At 38.8% G+C, this 19612-nt stretch overlaps 1 protein-coding gene across 1 annotated transcript in view; it reads right to left on the bottom strand.

The window, feature by feature from the left end:
* Positions 1–11682: 11682 nt before the first annotated feature.
* LOC133551686 (fibroblast growth factor 1-like) overlaps positions 11683–19612 on the bottom strand; it is an 819097-nt gene continuing 811167 nt past the window's right edge. Inside the window, exons 3-5 of the mRNA XM_061898656.1 lie at positions 16431–16661; positions 14801–14904; positions 11683–14680 (exon numbers count right to left, since the gene is read on the bottom strand). Coding sequence (XP_061754640.1) covers positions 14477–14680; positions 14801–14904; positions 16431–16661 — 539 coding nt within the window. The 3' untranslated portion in view covers positions 11683–14476. The remainder of the gene's footprint in view (positions 14681–14800; positions 14905–16430; positions 16662–19612) is intronic.

Consider the following 19612-nt stretch of genomic DNA (forward strand, 5'->3'; position numbering starts at 1 on the left):
GTCCATATATGCACTTGGCTCCAGGACACCCTAGGCCGCAGTTCCATGATCGACTTTGTAGTTGTGTCATCGGATTTGCGGCCTCATGTTTGCAGTCTCGGGTGAAAAGAGGGGCGGAGCTTTCTACCGATCACCACCTGGTGGTGAGTTGGCTGCGATGGTGGGGGAGGATGCCGGACGGACCTGGCAGGCCCAAACGCATTGTGAGGGTTTGCTGGGAACGTCTGGCAGGGTCTCCTGTCAGAGAAAGCTTCAATTCCCATCCCCGGAAGAACTTTGGACATGTCATGAGGGAGGCGTTGGACATTGAGTCCAAGTGGACGATGTTCCGTACTTCTATTGTCGAGGCGGCCGATTGGAGCTGTGGCCGCAAGGTAGTTTGTGCCTGTCATGGCGGTAATCCTAGAACCTGCTGAGCGGTGAGGGATGCCGTCAAGTCGAAGAAAGAGTCCTTTCGGGCTCTTTTGGCTCATATAACTCCGGAGGCAGCAGACAGGTACCGACAGGCCAAGTGGTGTGCGGCTTCAGCGGTCGTGGAGGCAAAAACTTGGACATGGGAGGAGTTCGGGGAAGCCATGGAAAACGACTTCCGGACAGCTTTGAAGCGATTCTGGACCACCATCCTCCGCCTCAGGAAAGGGAAGCAGTGCAGTGTCAACACAGTGTATGGTGGGGATGGTGTTCTGCTGATCTTGACTGCGGATGTTGTGGATCAGTGGAGGGAGTACATTGAAGACCTCGTCAATTCTACCAGCATGTCTTCCTATGAGGAAACAGTGCCTGGGGACTCTGTGGTGGGCTATCCTATTTCTGGGGCTTAGGTTGCAGAGGTAGTTAAAAAGCTCCTCGGCGCCAAGGCCCCGGGGGTAGATGAGATCCGCCCGGAGTTCCTTAAGGCTCTGGATGCTGTGGGGCTGTCTTGGTTGACAAGACTCTGCAACATCGCGTGGACATCGGAGGCCGTACCTCTGAATTGGCAGACCGGGGTGGTGGTTCCTCTCTTTAAGAAGGGGAACCGGAGGGTGTGTTCCAACTGACGTGAGATCACACTCCTCAGCCTTCCCGGTAAGGTTTATTCAGGTGTACTGGAGAGGAGGCTACGCCGGATAGTTGAACCTCGGATTCAGGAGGAACAGTGTGGTTTTCGTCCTGGTCGTGGAACTGTGGACCAGCTCTATACTCTCAGCAGGGTCCTTGAGGGTGCATGGGAGTTTTGCCCAACCAATCTACATGTGCTTTGTAGACTTATAGAAGGCATTCGACCGTGTACCCTGGGAAGTCCTGGGGGGAGTGCTCAGAGAGTATGGGGTAACGGACTGTCTTATTGTGGCGGTTCGCTCCCTGTATGATCAGTGTCAGAGCTTGGTCCGCATTGCCGGCAGTAAGTCGGACATGTTTCCAGTGAGGGTTGGACTCCGCCAAGGCCTTTGTCACCGATTCTGTTCATAACTTTTATGGACAGAATTTGGAGGCGCAGTCAGGGCGTTGAAGGTATCTGGTTTGGTGGCTGCAGGATTACATCCCTGCTATTTTCAGAGAATGTGGTCCTGATGGCTTCATCTGGCCAAGATCTTCAACTCTCACTGGATCGGTTCGCAGCCGAGTGTGAAACTACTGGGATGAGAATCAGCACCTCCAAGTTCAAGTCCATGGTTCCCGCCCGGAAAAGGGTGTCATGCTATCTCCGGGTTGGGGAGTAGATCCTGCCCCAAGTGGAGGAGTACAAGTACCTCGGAGTCTTGTTCACGAGTGAGGGAAGAGTGAATCGTGAGATCGACAGGCGGATCCCTGCGGCGTCTTCAGTAATGCGAGCGCTGTACCGATCCGTTGTGGTGAAGAAGGAGCTGAGCCGGAAAGCAAAGCTCTCAATCTACCAGACAATCTACGTTCCCATCTTCACCTATTGTCATGAGCCTTGGGTCATGACCGAAAGGATAAGATTACGGGTACAAGCGGCAGAAATTAGTTTCCTCTGCCGGGGTGGCGAAGCTCTCCCTTAGAGATAGGGTGAGAAGCTCTGTCATCCGGGAGGAACTCAAAGTAAAGCCGCTGCTCCTCCACATCGAGAGGAGCCAGATGAGGTGGTTCAGGCATCTGGTCACGATGACACCCGAACGCCACCCTAGGGAGGTACTTCGGGCACGTCCGATCAGTAGGCGGCCACGGGGAGGACCCAGGACAAGTTGAGAAGACTATTTCCCCCTGCTGGCCTGGGAACGCCTCGGGATCCCCCGGTAAGAGCTAGACGCAGTGGCTGGGGAGAAGGAAGTCTGGGCATCCCTGCTTAGGCTACTGCCCCCGCGACCCGACCTCGGATGAGCGGAAGAAGATGGATGGATATATATATATATATATATATATATATACACATTTTATTAGTACTTGTCCAGGGTGTACCCCGCCTTCCGCCCGATTGTAGCTGAGTTAGGCGCCAGCGCCCCCCGCGACCCCAAAAGGGAATAAGCGGTAGAAAATGGATGGATGGATGTTTTTCAATAGAATATATATATATCTATTCATGAATCAAATAATTGTATTTTAACTTAATACATTTATTTTAACTAATTATATATTACATTATATTTTAACTTAACTACCTAATTATATGTATTCAAAAAGTAGCAGGAGGAACTGACATGATCTGAGAAATGTAATTTTAAGTTAGCACCTGTTCTTCTCTGCCTAATAAAGGTTTAATAGGGGAACATGTATCACGATGCAGTACAGTTTGTGTGTACATAACGTACTGGGCCACTAAAAGATTAGTCTTCTGGTAAAACACAACACAATAAAAGTACATCCTCTTTTAGAAAGGACGCCATTCTCTTTCCATGGAATAAAGTCGTGTTTTGGCCGCTAACGACGTAAGCAAAGCCCTTCCCAGCATCTCTCTGCCTTCCAGTCTCCTCATCGGTGGAAGAAAAGAACAAAACGTCCAAGTTTAACCGCCTATCTATTCCTCTTCCTTTTCCTCTTCCTGTCATTCAGAAGATGAAAATAAAAAAGGAAGGAGAGGGGAAACACACATCACTAAACAAACTATTTTAAGGCAAATAGCTCTCATTCCACACATCCCAGATAGGCCGCAATGTTTGACGGTGGCCCTGACTGTCACTGCTTCACTTCCTGATTCTTTTTAGGCAGTGTGTGTGTGTGTGTGTGTGTGTGTGTGTGTGTGTGTGTGTGTGTGTGTGTGTGTGTGTGTGTGTGTGTGTGTGTGTGTGTGTGTGTGTGTGTGTGTGTGTGTGTGTGTGTGTGTGTGTGTGTGTGTGTGTGTGTGTGTGTGTGTGTGTGTGTGCGTGCGTGCGTGCGTGCGTGCTTGTGTGTTCTTGTATTTCTATCCTTGAGACAACAACAAGGAAAAGTACCTTCCATATGAGGACCGGTGAACAAGTTAGGACCGGAATCATGGTCCCAATACGGACAAACCATGGCATCTAAGAGACAGCCAAATACTAGAGTCCGTGAACATTGCTCCAAACTCAGGATTTATTGTTGATTTTAATGTGCATACAAAAGTGAACATTGACAGGTGCAAAGGCAGCAATATATAATGAAACAAGCTAAAGAAGGACTTCCCTAATCATTCCCCCCAAAAAACCCCAGGTGAACAATTGAGTTTACGACTTCTTGTGCTGACTTAAGACAACCCGTGTCCCATATGTGACCATAGGATGAACAAATTCACTACGGTACGAGGACTATTGTAGCCATTAACAGTTAGCTTTTACAGCTGGGTTGCCCAAAGTGCAACAGAGGCCAAAAAATAGAGATCTCATTTACACCCCTGGTGGTGAAATCTATCAAAAGTAGGGTGGTCCTAAAGAGGTTGGGATTTTTCAGAGGTTAAAGTTATTGTACCCATGATTGTGACACACACACACTTGGTGTGGCATTTGACCTGCATTTGACACATCACCCTTGATCACTGCTTCCTGTGCACTTAAGATGTGACTTTAAGGTTTTACTACTTACGTATAAAATACTACATGGTTTGGTTCCAGCCTATCTTGCCGATTGTATTGTACCATATGTCCCGGCAAGAAATCTGCATTCAAAGGACTCCTGCTTATTAATGATTCCCAGAGCCCAAAAAAAGTATGCGGTCCATAGAGCGTTTTCTACTCTGGAATGCCCTCCTGGAAACAGTTCGAGATTCAACCTTGGTAGAAGTATTTAAGTCCCATCTTAAAACTCATTTGTATACACTAGCCTTCAAATAGACCCCCTTTTTAGACCAGTTGATCTGCCGTTTCTTTTCTTTTTCTCCTCAGCCCCCCTCTCCCTTATGGAGTGGCACCGGGGGACACACAGGTCCGGTGGCCATGGATGAAGTACTGGCTGTCCAGAGTCGGGACCCAGGATGGACCGCTCGCCTCACTGTCACCGACGTCCCACTGGGGTGAGTTTTTCCTTGCCCTTATGTGGGCTCTGTACCGAGGATGTCGTTTGGATTTGTGCAGACCTTTGAGACACTTGTGATTTAGGGCAATATAAATAATATAAATAAACATCGATTGATTTATCACCCCCTGGGAGGTGAGAGGGAGCAGTGAGCAGCAGCGGTAGCCGCGCCCGGGAAATATTTCTGGTGATTTAACCCCCAATTCCAACCTTTGATTCTGAGTGCCAAGCAGGGAGGTAATGGGTCCCATTTTTCATAGTCTTTGGTATGACTCTGCCAGGGTTTGAACACACAACCTACCGATTTCAGGGCGGACACTCTAACCACTCGGCCACTGAGTAGGTCTCCAGAAAGTAACAAATACAAGAATGGTTGTGTGTGTGTGTGTGTGTGTGTGTGTGTGTGTGTGTGTGCGTGTGTGTGTATGCGTGCGTGTGTGTGCGTGCGTGTGTGTGTGTGTGTGTGTGTGTGTGTGTGTGTGTGTGTGTGTGTGTGTGTGTGTGTGTGTGTGTGTGTGTGTGTGTGTGTGTGTGTGCGTGCGCGCTAGAGGGCCGGCTATAATTGTGAAGAGGAATGTCTGATGCAAAGTGGTCTTTTGAAGTGGCCCATTGTCTTTTTGTTGACCTCAGGAGGTCAAATGTGATAAAAAAAAAAAAATCAGACAGTGACGTAAATGATACACTGGCGACTTCCTCCAAAAATGCGGTATCTCATAAAAGTGGGAACACAGTATTAACTTCTCAATGCAAACTTTGGAGTAGTCCGTGTACAGCTTGTACAGCGGTAGGAAATGACTAAGCACTCAATGTCACGGTCTGTGGGCTGGCAGCTCTGTGGGTCATAGTGGGGAAGGATGAATGCCAGCATGCACTGTCACTACAGATGGCAACGTTCACATTTGAATTGAAACGGCACCATTTCCCAGTATCTTGGAATCGATACTCAAATGTGCCAATTTTAGTACATTTACGATAATTATTTAATAAGAAAAGTTGTAGGTGTTGAAATCACCATGTAAAATTGTTAATGCTAATCACTAGCACGTCTATGGGAAATCTAATGTTAACTAGATGAGGCAATTCCTGAACGAATTGAATTTTCCAATGCTGAAGTTGAACTGAAATGCTGATAGATTGTAGTATGTACAGTATGTAAGAATAGTTTGAATGTTGGAATGGTGTGAATGTTGAACAGTTTGAATTTCCAGGAATTTGGTTTGGAACTTGGGAAATTGTTAGTTTGAATGTCCAGTATTAGTGGAATGTGATGGAATGGATTGAGTAGGTGGAAAAATGTTGAAGTGTGAAAAATGGATCATTCATTTTGAATGGGGAACATGTCCGTAAATACTGAGAATTCTAGGAAATCCGGGAATTTTTCAATTGTTGAAAGAGAGCATACAATTCCTAAACATACTGAATATTTTGAAGTTGGAACGGTTTGAAATCGGCTAAAAAATGTAGTAATTGTGGTACTTTAAAAAACCTCCAATTCTTGAATTTTTTGGAAAATGCATAAAAAATTTGAATGTCGTGAATGAGTTGAAATAGTTGGTGTTGGAATTTTGTAATCGGTCGAGAAATGTTGAATTAGTAACCTTTTTAATTGAGAAATGGTACTATGGAATTTCGGGAAAACCGGGAATTTTTCCAGTTCAAAAAACAACTTTGTTTTTTTTGTCCTGAATAAGAGGAAAGATTTGTCGGTGCAACGGTTGAAGTGGGTTGAAAAATGTGGAAAGAGTAGTTGACAGAAAAAAAGGGTGAAAAAAAGGATCGTGGGAATTCCCTGAAATTTTGAATGTCAAAGATGAGTGGAATATGTTGAAGGTGGAATAGTTTGAACAGGTTGACAAATGTGGAAATGGTGGAAGTTTGAAAAATGGCCGATTATTTTTAAATGGGAAAAATGTCCCTGAAAACCTGGATTTCTGGGAAATCTGGGAACTTTTGGAATATTTTAAGGGAAAGCCTCCAATTCCCGAAGTGTGAAGTGAAGTGAATTATGTTTATACAGAGCTTTTCTCTAGTGACTCAAAGCGCTTTTACACAGCGAAACCCATTATCTAAGTTACAATTAAACCAGTGTGTGTGGCACTGGGAGCAGGTGGGTAAAGCGTCTTGCCCAAGGACACAAAGGCAGGGACTAGGATGGCGGAAGCGGGGATCGAACCTAGAATCCTCAAATTGCTGGCACGGCCACTTTACCAACCGAGCTATACCGCCCCCCAAATTCCAGAATAGGCTGAACAGTTGGACGCTGTACCGGTTTGAATCTGATGAAAAATGTGGAAGGTAGAGTGCGCCAAAATCTGGGGAAGAAGAAGAAGAATAGATGAATTTTGGTGGAGAAAACCATGAGTGAATGCTTTGGGGCTTTCACGCAATTAGCATCGGGCTAGCGCATTTTAAAAAGTGGAGCCTTGCTTAACTTTTAAGTGCCACCTTCTTGCTTTGTTGGCATGGAACATTGGAACAACACCTCGAGGTAATTCAGCTGGGCTGCTCTGAGCAATTGACTGCTCTTTCACCCCCCAAGTCCTTGAGCCGGTACAGAGTCTGCAACCGGACGTGATGTTACATGCAACAAAGGTATCTAAATATTGGTGTTTTGTGTACAGAGGGAAGAAGACGGCACAGACAACAGGGACGTCATTTTAGCTCAATTTATTTTACATCACATTAGAAATGAAGTGTGTAAACTAATCCAAAATGTGTATGGTGTGACTATGTGTAGCGATTAACTGAGGAGTGTTACCAGGAGTGTTGAGCGAGATGCGGAAGCTCAAGAGAGCAAGGCAGGCTCGAAGGTCCAGAGACAAGCAAAAAGTCGCGGGCAATAGCGAGGCGTCAAAAGTCTGTGTCCAGACGGGAGGTCAAGATCCAAAAGGCAGCTAGGGAACCAGAGGGAATACGGGGAGTCGAGACACACTGCTCGTGACCCGGCAACGGAGGAATGCTGCTGGATGGCGACAAGGGACACGAGACATATGAACATTGAGGGGGAGAAACACAGGTAGAGAGAGAGAGAGTGCAGAGAGCTAGATGAGTCGGCTTGCTGTACTGCACAGAAAACTACGTTCTGGCCCAGAACGCAGGTCTGCACTTGCTTACTAAGCCTAGGGAGCTCATCAGCCACAGGTGTACAGATTGCAGCCACCTGCTGCACCCAGAGTGGCGCGCACAGGTGCGCTCTTGGGGGTGCGCCCGGGCCGTGACAATTGGAACCGTTAGTACGGACGGAAATTTGGTCAGTGGCTCTAAAAGTACAGAATTCGGTAAACATACCTAACGGTGACATTGTAAAGCACTGCTGTGGCTGTAGGCAACCTCCTGATGTTTTTTTTTCTCTCTCCACAAGATGGTACCTTAGCTGCATTTATGTAGCTCTGCGTGTTCTTTAAAACCACTCGCCACTATAGCGCTTCTAATGTCGACTCAGCAGTTTACTCCTAGTGTGGGAATAAGACGATACAGAACACGCTATAAAGATATGTGGTATTACTGGGAATATTAACAAAAAGGTGCAAAGCAAAAAGACAGAGACGGATGTTTGACAAGGCAGACGGGCAGGAAGGGCGAATAAAGATGGAAATGAGGAAGGAGAGAGCAGTAACAGATGATAAAATGTCTCCGTGCGTGTGTGTGAGTGTGTGTGTGTGTGTGTGTGTGTGTGTGTGTGTGTGTGTGTGTGTGTGTGTGTGTGTGTGTGTGTGTGTGTGTGTGTGTGTGTGTGTGTGTGTGTGTGTGTGTCTGTCTGCTGGAGTTGTTGCAGTTGCCTGGCTCTTGGCTGCTGTCAGGCTACGGGACTCCCAAAGGAAGTTGGCCCTTGTTCAGTTTACAGTGAATGATTCCCTTCCTGCCCTGCTCAGACCCACAGGCTAACCTACGTGTGTGTGTGTGTGTGTGTGTGTGTGTGTGTGTGTGTGTGTGTGTGTGTGTGTGTGTGTGTGTGTGTGTGTGTGTGTGTGTGTGTGTGTGTGTGTGTGTGTGTGTGTGTGTGTGTGTGTGTGTGTTTGTGTGTGTTGGAGCAACCGTCTTCTAAGGGAGAGGTCACGGGCTGCATAACAGTCAATGTTTGTCTACCAACAGAAGCATGTCCGCTGAGTGTCCTCATACAGGATGGATTCAGTTCGTCCTTGTTGCTTTTGATAAGAAGGGAAGTAGGAAATAGTACGAAAGAGGTTTTTGTGTTCTAATTGAGGGTCATGTACACAAGGTGTAGGGCAGGGGTCACCAACCTTTTTGAAACCAAGAGCTATTCTTGGGTACAGATTAATGCGAAGGGCTACCAGTTTGATACACACTTAAATAAATTGCCAGAAATAACCAATTTTCTCAATTTACCTTTAATAAATAAATCTATATATATATAAAAAAAAAGGTTTTTCTGTCCGTCATTCCGTAGTACATTTTTTTCCTTTTACGGAAGGTTTTTTGTAGAGAATAAATGATGAAAAAACACTTAATTAAATGGTTTAAAAGATGAGAAAAAAGGAAAAAAAAGGAAAATTCAATTTTGAAATATAGTTTATCTTCAATTTCGACTCTTTAAAATTCAAAATTCAACCGACAAAAAGAAGAGAAAAAGTAGCTAATTTGAATATTTTTGAAAAAATTAAAAAATAATTTATGGAACATCATTAGTAATTTTTCCTGATTAAGATTAATTTTAGAATTTTGATGACATGTTTTAAAAAGGCTCAAATCCAATCTGCACTTTGTTAGAATATATAACAAATTGGACCAAGTTATATTTCTAACAAAGACAAATCATTATTTCATCTAGATTTTCCAGAACAAAAATGTTAAAAGAAATTCAAAAGACTTTGAAATAAGATTTAAATTTGATTCTACGGATTTTCTAGATTTGTCAGAATAATTTTTTTGACTTTTAATCATAATAGGTTTGAAGAAATATTTCGCAAATATTCTTCGTCGAAAAAACAGAAGCTAAAATGAAGAATTAGATTAAAGTGTATTTATTATTCTTGATAAAAATAAATGTACTTGAACATTGATTTAAAATGTCAGGAAAGAAGAGGAAGGAATTTAAAAGGTAAAAAGGTATTTTTAAGGTTGTATTTTTTCTCTAAAATTGTCTCTCTGAAAGTTATAAGAAGCAAAGTAAAAAAAATAAATGAATTTATTTAAACAAGTGAAGACCAGGTCTCTAAAATATTTTCTTGGATTTTCAAATTCTATTTGAGTTTTGTCTCTCTTAGAATTAAAAATGTCGAGCAAAGCGAGACCAGCTTGCTAGTAAATAAATATTTTTTTTTTAAGTAGAGGCAGCTCACTGGTCAGTGCTGCTATTTGAGCTATTTTTAGAACAGGCCAGCGGGCGACTCATCTGGTTCTTACGGGTTACCTGGTGCCCGTGGGCACCGCGTTGGTGACCCCTGGTATAGGGTGTGTACACCCACTATGGTTCATTACTTGGTGTATGTCTGAAAAAGTCTACTGCAAACAGATGCTAAAAGTGTGCAACTTATAGGCAACATAATGAAATTACTACTACCAAATATGTAATATATAACGACTATTTATTAACAACGAAACCTACATTTGATATATTTATAAATTATTTAATAAGAACAATAATTTAATATGCTTGCTCTAAAGTACAAATATATACATTTTTTCCCAAAAATTGTTAATAATGATAAAAAATAATGTAAGATACCAAAAACTAAATATTTTCCTATTAGCAGATATGCATTTATTAACACAAATATAGTATTTAGCAGACATAATTTATTATTAATAGTATAAAATGTTAATATTTATATGTTGCTTTCTATAAGATATTTTATAATAATAGCACCATTTTAAAATAATAGTTTAACAAATATGACCAACTATATTCTAATGTATTATTTAGCAGATATTTATTCAGAAAATTAATTGAATATTACTAATATAATATATTGTTTGTATATATAAATGATAAAATATGTACACTAATAGTAATAATGTATCGATAGTAATTTAGCATTTAAGTATTCTGGTATCTTTTTGTTCATTTATTAGTGACAATTATTCACATTTATTATTTAGCAAATACTTGTATATTCCTAATATTAAATATAATTTGTATGTATTATCCATAAAGTATTTAACACGAATTATAATAACTATATGTTGTCTGTCTATCTGTGTTGGCCCTGCGATGAGGTGGCGATTTGTCCAGGGTGTACGCCGCCTTCCGCCCGATTGTAGCTGAGATAGTCACCAGCGCCCCCCGCGACCCCAAAGGGAATAAGCGGTTGAAAATGGATGAATGGATAATAAAAATAATCACTTAGCATTTCTATAATCGAATACAAATATTTTTATTTACTATTTATAAAATCTATACTTTTTTACTAAATATATACAATTGTAATTATGTATTATATGAGTTACGCTTTAAATATTAAAAAGTAGTGTGCATTCTCTTTTTAACAGCAATATTTCAATTATAATCATGTGTTTTTTTAATTATAAGAAAAAACATAAATATAATTTGAAAAAATAAATGAATAGATTTTTTTTTCAAGTATTCATGTCCATAAATAAATATGTATGTTTTATGATAATTGGCAATTAATAAAGTGTGTCTCAATTACAACTGCAAGTTATTAGCATAGGTCCAGTTGAAAAGTAGTACTGTATGTTATGACAAAGTGCACTTTGAAGGTAAGAAGAACCAAAAGACTTCATCATTCGTTGGCCCTTGAAACATCTTCAAAAACGTCACAGCGTTTCCTCCTCAGTCTTTTTCCTGGCAGAGCAACATCTGAAGCAACGTTGGAGTCGTGTTCTCTGTCAGCTGTTACACATTAAGTGTGGATTAGATGAAAAAGGGCCATCGCTTCCAAAAGTGCAGTGAAGAATTCCTAGCAGGGGTCAGCAGAGGTCACTTCCTTTGTTTCTTCATGTGCAATCATCTGTAATAACTTTACATTATTGAACTAAAGCAGAACCAAAGGAATCATTCTCAGCGGATTCTTAAAGCTGCATAAAACCTCAGCGTTGTTTATCATGCCCACTGTTCACACTGCAGTAATCTGCTGCTACAGAAGCGTGTTTTTATTTCCATCTTAATGTCCTAAATGTGCAATATTGATGCATAAATGATGTGTCATTTATTTAGGACTACAAAAACCTGCTAGTTAAACCTAAAGCATAATAAGGAAACACAAAACCACTTGGGAATTTCATCACATATTGAAATGAGACTTTACACTTCAATATAAAACAATGCTGTCCTCTAGTGTTCAGAAAAAAATGGGAAAAAATGCATTCATTTATTTAGGCAAGGCAAAGCGAGACACTTTTATTTATAGAGCACAATTTGTAGACAAATGTGAGTGTGAATGTTGTCCGTCTATTTGTTTTGGCCCTGTGATGAGGTGGCGACTTGTCCAGGGTGTACGACGCCTTCCTCCCGATTGTAGCGGAGATAGTCACCAGCGCCCCAAAGGGAATAAGCAGTAGGAAATGGATGGATGGATGCATTTGTACACAAGGCAATTCAAAGTGATTTACAGAAAATTAAAAGAAGGCAAAAATAAAGGTTAAAAATCATAATTCAAATTAAAATCAGGAAATAAAATCATCAAAAAACATACATACATATACATCACAGTACACTTTTTGTTAATACATAAAAAATGTGATAACATGACCATAGTGTTAGTATATACATTAAGGCACAATATTAAACACTTTTATTATAAATAGTTTGTTCTTTTTTAAGGAATTCTTGGCGTGATTTGTGTACACTTTTAAACTATACAACCCCCAAAAAATACAAACTATATTTTAGAGATTCTCGGTACTGTTATTGTGGATTTACTCTGTTGTAATAAAAAAATAATACAGAAGAAGAAACCGTATGCAGAAAACTATGGAGGCCCCAATGAGACAAAATGAAATTAGTAAATATTTAAATCATTATGTACGTGTAAAGGTGTCACTATTTCATTATGAGTGCAATTGAATAAATACATTGGTGAATAATTGACTGTTCCTATATTTCAATCATTAAATAAATAAATTACAAATAATTAAATCATGAAGTCATTAACTATATCTAATTAAATAATTGAATAATTTCTAATAAATAAATTACATTTATAACACATTCAGGCATTACATTCTAATTAATGACACATTTAAGAAACACGTGAAATATTGATTCATCTAATTAAATAATGGAATAATTTATAGAAATTAATGACATTTTAAAACACTATTCGGCATTAAATTTTAGTTAGACACATTTAAGAAAATTGAAATGTATTAATCTAAATAATGTAATAAATAAATGACATAACACGTTTAGGCATTAAATTACAATTAATGACACATTTAAGAAACACTAAATATTTCTTTATTTTTTGGCCCTCTGTAGCGATCACTGTGTACATGTATGTCTACATGTATAAATAAAATATGTATATTTTGACATAACTGTGTGATATAAATAATACTACTGTATAATATTTTATAATCTAGAGTGGGTTAGTTAATTTATACAAAAGCAGTAGAACTTCCAAGGCTAAACACATTTTGCTCAGCGACCCTGTGGTTGAATTCCGAGTCGTTCTGAATTTAAAGCGAATTCATCAGTTACAGTTCAAACTATAGCCATGACACAACTTGAATTAACTGTACAGTACAGACATTGTTTTAAATTACATCCCTTAAGTTAAGTTAAGCAGTGCATAATAAAACTAAAATACAATAAAACATCTTCAAGCTAATTAATCTCGTTATTCACTTTGTTAAAACAAGGTGTTATTGTGTCTCATTGTGAGCAACCAGACCCTATCCCATGTCGGATTCAGTTAAATTTCTGGTTCTGCGGTTATTGTCGCATTATTATTTTTTGGGGGGGGAATCCAACAGTAAAGCACATTTTCAAAGCATGGTGAAAATGATTTGGTTGGATGTGTACACTTTAAAGGCCTACTGAAATGAGATTTTCTTATTTAAACGGGGATAGCAGGTCCATTCTATGTGTCATACTTGATCATTTCGCGATATTGCCATATTTTTGCTGAAAGGATTTAGTAGAGAACATCGTTGATAAAGTTTGCAACTTTTGGTGCTGATAAAAAAGCCTTGCCCGTACCGGAAGTAGCAGACAATATGCGCGTGACGTCACGGGTTGTGGAGCTCCTCACATCTGAACATTGTTTACACTCATGGCCACCAGCAGCGAGAGCGATTCCGACCGAGAAAGCAACAATTTCCTCATTAATTTGAGCGAGGATGAAAGATTTGTGGATGAGGAAAGTGAGAGTGAAGGACTAGAAAAAAAAAAGACTATACAGTCAGATGTTATTAGACAAATTTACTAGGATAATTCTGGAAAATCCCTTTTCTGCTTATTGTGTTACTAGTATTTTAGTGAGATTATATGGTCGTACCTGTACAACCTGAAGGTCGGCCCCGCACCTTTCTTCAGCACCAGTCGACGGGTGGTGGCGATGCCCAACTCTGCCCTTCGCAAAGGACCCTCTTCGAAACACGAGCTTTCGAAATGATCGCTGCATAATACACTGTACTTTGTGTGTGTGGTCCAATCCAACTGTGTTCGCTTGACTGCTCTGTTCCATAGTAAAGCTTCACTGTCATCTTTCGGGAATGTAAACAATGAAACACCGGCTGCGTTTGTGTTGCTAAAGGCGACCGCAATGCACCGCTTCCCTCCTACAGCTTTCTTCTTTGATGTCTCCATTATTCATTGAACAAATTGCAAAAGATTCAGCAACACAGGTGTCCAGGATACTGTGGAATTATGCGATGAAAAGAGATGACTTATAGCTGGGAACGATGCTTGAGCAAAATGTCCTTTACAATGCGTGACGTCACGCGCACGCGTCATCATACCGCGACGTTTCAGCAGGATACTTGTGTGCGAAATTTAAAATTGCAATTTAGTAAACTAAAAAGGCCGTGTTGGCATGTGTTGCACTGTTAATATTTCATCATTGATATATAAACTATCAGACTACGTGGTCGGTCATAGTGTGTTTCAGTAGGCCTTTAAATTCCTAGCTGGTCCTGAAGGTATTTTTCAAGGAACGTTGACGTCGTTGCGCGCGTCCGCTGACAACGGCAGGAACAAGATGGCTTTCTGACCCCAAAGAGCTTTGGGTCCCGGTTTGGGTTTGCCGTTCCGCTTCAGCCCCACGTACCAGCTGTATTTCTTGGAGCAGTACGTGTTGTAATGATTCTCCTCGTACTTCACGTGGAAGTAACACTCATCGTTGAGGGTGACCTGCAATCAGCACGCAGGGAGGAAACCATCCCTGATGATGGAGTCATCCACACTTCATGCAGCAATAATTATCCGACTGTTGCCATTATTCCTAGATGATAGTACTTTTATGCTACTCACTGATCCATAGAGGCTTCCGTTGGTGTTCATGGCCAGGTATCTTCCCGTGTCCTCCCCCATCACCACCACCACGTCCGCGCTCACTGCCTTCAGCCTCAGGACGTCTGCACACAACACGTGATATTTCACCAGCGATGTGCTGCATGACTCCCGTTTCAGGGAAAACTAAAATCAGCTCTGACGCAGCATGTTTGTTTTCTGGAAAGATCAAATTAGTACTCACACTTGAGCAAGCATTTCTCTTGCCATACATACTCCTCAAGAGACAAAACGTTAAGAGTAGTCATTGTACAGCATGTATAGCAGTGCAATACACTAAGAATAATGGGAAAGCAGCCATTTTCCCCCACGATGAAGTTTTGCTACATAATTGATATCAACGTGAAACCGTTAGCACAAAGTGGGTGAGGTGCTGCAGTATTCTTTTCCTGTTGTGTTAAAAGCAACCAACTCTTTTCACACCGTCATGGTGATGACGTTCTCTGACTATCTGACTGTGGCAATATTGTTGCTGGGTTCTGTGTGAAAGGCACAGACCGTTAGATGCACATGATTTCTCCCAATGGAACTGATGAAAATAGAAAATCATGAAAACAAATGAATTATACTTCTAGCTGATTTGATTTCGTTTAGAGAAAATGTATTTCAATTGTATTTCATTTCTAATCAAATCTTGATGAGTGTTGTTGTTTTGTTTATTTTTGTTGTATTTTATTTTATTGTATTTTAGTTTAGTTTTGCGCGGTTTTATTGTATTGTATTTTAGTTTAGTTGTGTTTTAGTTTTGTTTTAGTTTAATGCATTTTATTGTATTGCATTGTATTTTAGGTAAGTGTAGTTTAGTTGAGTTCAGTGTTGTCTATTTTAGTGTTGTTTTGTTTTATTGTACTTTTACATTAGATTAGTTTATCGTATTTTATAATATTTAGTTTAATTTATTTTGATTCTTTTGAAAATTGTTTAATTTAAATATATTGTATTTATTATATTTTAGTTTTGTTGTTTAGTTCAATTATGTTTATTTTTGTTTGGTTTGGTTTTATTGTATTGTATTTCATTTTTATTATCATTTTAATTGGATTAGTTTTGGTATTAACTTCAGTTTTGTTTTATTTTCCCTTTTTTATTTTGTTTTATTGCATTCAGTTCAGTTTAATTGTATGATATTTTATTTTGTTTAATTGTATTTTATTTTATTACATTTTAGGTTGTTTTCAGTTTAGTTTAGTTATTTAGTTGTGTTTATTTAATTTCAGTTGAGTTTTATTTGATTATATTGCAGTTTTGTAATGTATTGTAATTACATTTTATTGCAAGGTATTGCATTTTATTTTATTATAATTTTGCTTAGTTTAGTGTCGATTTTTTTTGGTTCAGTTTTATTTTATATTATTTTAGTTTAGTGTTTTGTTGTATTGTAAAAATGTAAAATATAGTGTTATAAAATGTAATATACTTTTAAGTTATTTTATTTTTATTATGGGCCCTCGGCATAGTGTATAAAAGCAGGACATTGTTTTGCTTTGTGACTTATTATAACACGCAACTTTAATGTACAAAATGTATCACTCAAGATATTTTTGCAGTAATTATTTGATTAGTAGGCGGACTAGACAAAGGAAAAGTTTACCATAGGGGTCATTGTCCTGTCTGCCTCCATCCACACTCCCATCAGGCGAGATCCTCAGGTGGTGTCCTCCGTTCCTGCAGTGAAGTCTGCTCAGAGTCCTGCTCTCTTGCCGGGACATGTCCAGAAAGGATCGGGGCAGCTCTCTCACCTCCTCGTCACACATCATCAGCAGGCTTCGTGGCCGGGCCGAAACGCGGTGTTGTTCTGGCGACTGAGAGGCGCTCCTGTCACCTGGTGCGCGTTAGGCAGCAAACAGGAAGTTGGGATAAACACCTCCTGTTATATACGAGTGGTCCCTCCAGATAAACATTGCCCAGATGAATGAATGGAAAAACAAATGGAACGGTTCCAGATGGCAGTGATGCAACTTTCATGTGAAATCAGTAAAAAGGTCAGGCGGCACTACAAAGTAAAAATGTTGTAAGGTTGTGCAATCTTTTTCTTTTTTTTCTATTCAGAGGAAACATGACTAGACATCACACTCCTCTTACAGTACTTCTCTCAGACTAAAGTTTTGACTCACTTTCTCTTGAAATAATATTGGAGAGTGTCTCTTAACTTTTGACTGCTACTTTATATATATATATATATATATATGTATATGTATATATATATACACATACATATACAGTATATATAATATATATATATCTTTTGACTGCTACTCTATATAGCTATATATATATATATATATATATATACATACATACATACATATACAGTATGTATATATATATATATATATCTTAACTTTTGACTGCTACTCTATTTAGCTATATATATATATATATATATATATATATATATAGCAGTCAAACGTTAAGAGACACTCTTAAGTTAACTTATATATATATATGTGTGTGTGTGTATATACATATATACAGTATATTTGTGTGTGTATGTATATCTATACATATATATATATAGCTATATAAAGTAGCAGTCAAACGTTAAGAGACACTCTTAACATATATATATATGTGTGTGTGTGTGTGTTTGTGTGTATATATATATATATACATACATATATATATAGCTATATAAAGTAGCTGTCAAACGTTAAGAGACACTCTTAACTTTTATATATATATATGTGTGTGTGTGTGTGTGTGTGTTTATATATATTTATGTGTGTATATATATACACTGCATATATATATATATATATATGTATATATGTATATATATATATATATATATATATATAAAGAATAAGCGTTAGAAAATTGATGGATGGATTTATAAAGTAGCAGTCAAAAGCAGGGGCGTCACTAGACCTAATACTGTACTAGGGCACAAATAATTCATGTGAGCGTGCAAATCGCGCAAGCAAAAACATTTTTAGCACTTATTTATCATAAAAAATACATAAATAGTGCTTTAAACTATGAAATCATATCAGATGATGTTGTATGGATCTTTGATTAACCACCTGAAATTAACTAATGCATTTGGCCTACTTGTGCACTTTTTTACTCCAGACTTCTAAACTGCTACTGGTAAAAGCAAAAAGGGAGAGCAATGAATCTTTTTGAAATATTTATTGCAGTAATCATCTGCAAATTTAACATTTACAAAAGTAAAACAAAAAATAAAGCACCCCTACATCTCTGGGTTCTTTTATATTATTTAATTTCCATTTATGGCAATGTGGCGAATCCTATTTCAGATACACAAAACTGTAAAATATACACAAAACAATAATAATAATAGTGAGTATTTTAGCAAAAGGCAAACCGACTAAGTTGGAGGGGGACTCTGGACAGACATGGAAATATATTTTTAAAAAATCTAAATGGGGCAACAAAACCCGATATTTTCAGCCATCTTTCTGGTAACAAATACAGAAATGTTACAATTTTTTCTGGAATCAAAACCAGATGCTTTAGCTGTAGCCATTTTTCTGGTGACAAAACAAGATTATTTTAGTCAAAGTCACACCGATTAACAAGACAAGTCTACTGTGCTATTTTTCTGTGAAATAAACTTGAATGATTTAAAAATTTGGCTCACGACTTGATGATATGGAAAAATGTTTTTCTTCCTGAAGATAAACCATTTGAGAAGCACTCAGCTCACACATGCTTACTCCAAATCATCATTGATGCAGAGGTCCTGAGCAGACAATAACCAACATTATGTTTCATGTTCATTGGAAATTCCCCCGACAGCTCGTACAGCAAATGAATATGTTTGTCTTGTCTTGATGCATGGAATAACGTTAGCTAACTTAGCATCAACTTAAGACAATGATGTTGCCTAGCTAGCTAGGTCTTCACTTACATCTCTCATTCCTGCTGCTTCTTCCCTGCTTCCGGCGAATGACTTTCTTAAATCCATCTAGGAGTTACAGTTTGAGTCAAATCAAAATAATATAATTAACAAATGGTTGTTGGCTAACGTTACCTACCTCACGCAGTGATTCTCATCCTCTCTCTCTCTCTCCCTCTCTCTCTCTCTATCTCTCTCTCTCTCTTTCTCTCTTATCCTCTCTCTCTCTCTCAACTGAAGTCTCCACACGTGAATAAATTACCATATTAATTAGCCGTGTGCTCATTGTTATGTGGAGTGAATACAGTAGCAATCAATTACATACTAAGTAGTATGTGCGCTGTAGTCTATGTTATGTAGACTTAAAACTGAAGCGGTTTTTTTTTATTGGTGAAATTTTTACTGGGGCACTGCAGATCAAAACTGGGGCACGTGCCCCAGGGAAATCTGTCCGGGGACGCGGCTGGTCAAAAGTTAAGCGACACTCTCCAATGTTAATTAAAGAGAAAGTGAGTCAATATATATATATATATATATATATATATATATATATATATATATATATATATATATATATATATATATATATATATATATATGTGTATTTATGTGTATATATATATATATATATATATATATATATATATATATACATATATATATATATATATTTTTTTTTTTATATATATATACATATATATATATATGTATGTATGTGTGGGAAAAATCACAAGACTACTTCATCTCTACAGAACTGTTTCATGTGAACATGGTTTTTTGTTTATGTTCTAACAGACACAATATTCACATCAACTATATTACAGACTGCTAGAATCTTTTGTGGAGAGACGGAGCCGACAGCGGGCGAGGACAGATGGCGGTACTACTCGAGATGGCGGCCTGGAGGCGGG

Source organism: Nerophis ophidion, linkage group LG04 (assembly GCF_033978795.1).
Source record: "Nerophis ophidion isolate RoL-2023_Sa linkage group LG04, RoL_Noph_v1.0, whole genome shotgun sequence".
Classification (NCBI taxonomy): domain Eukaryota; kingdom Metazoa; phylum Chordata; class Actinopteri; order Syngnathiformes; family Syngnathidae; genus Nerophis; species Nerophis ophidion.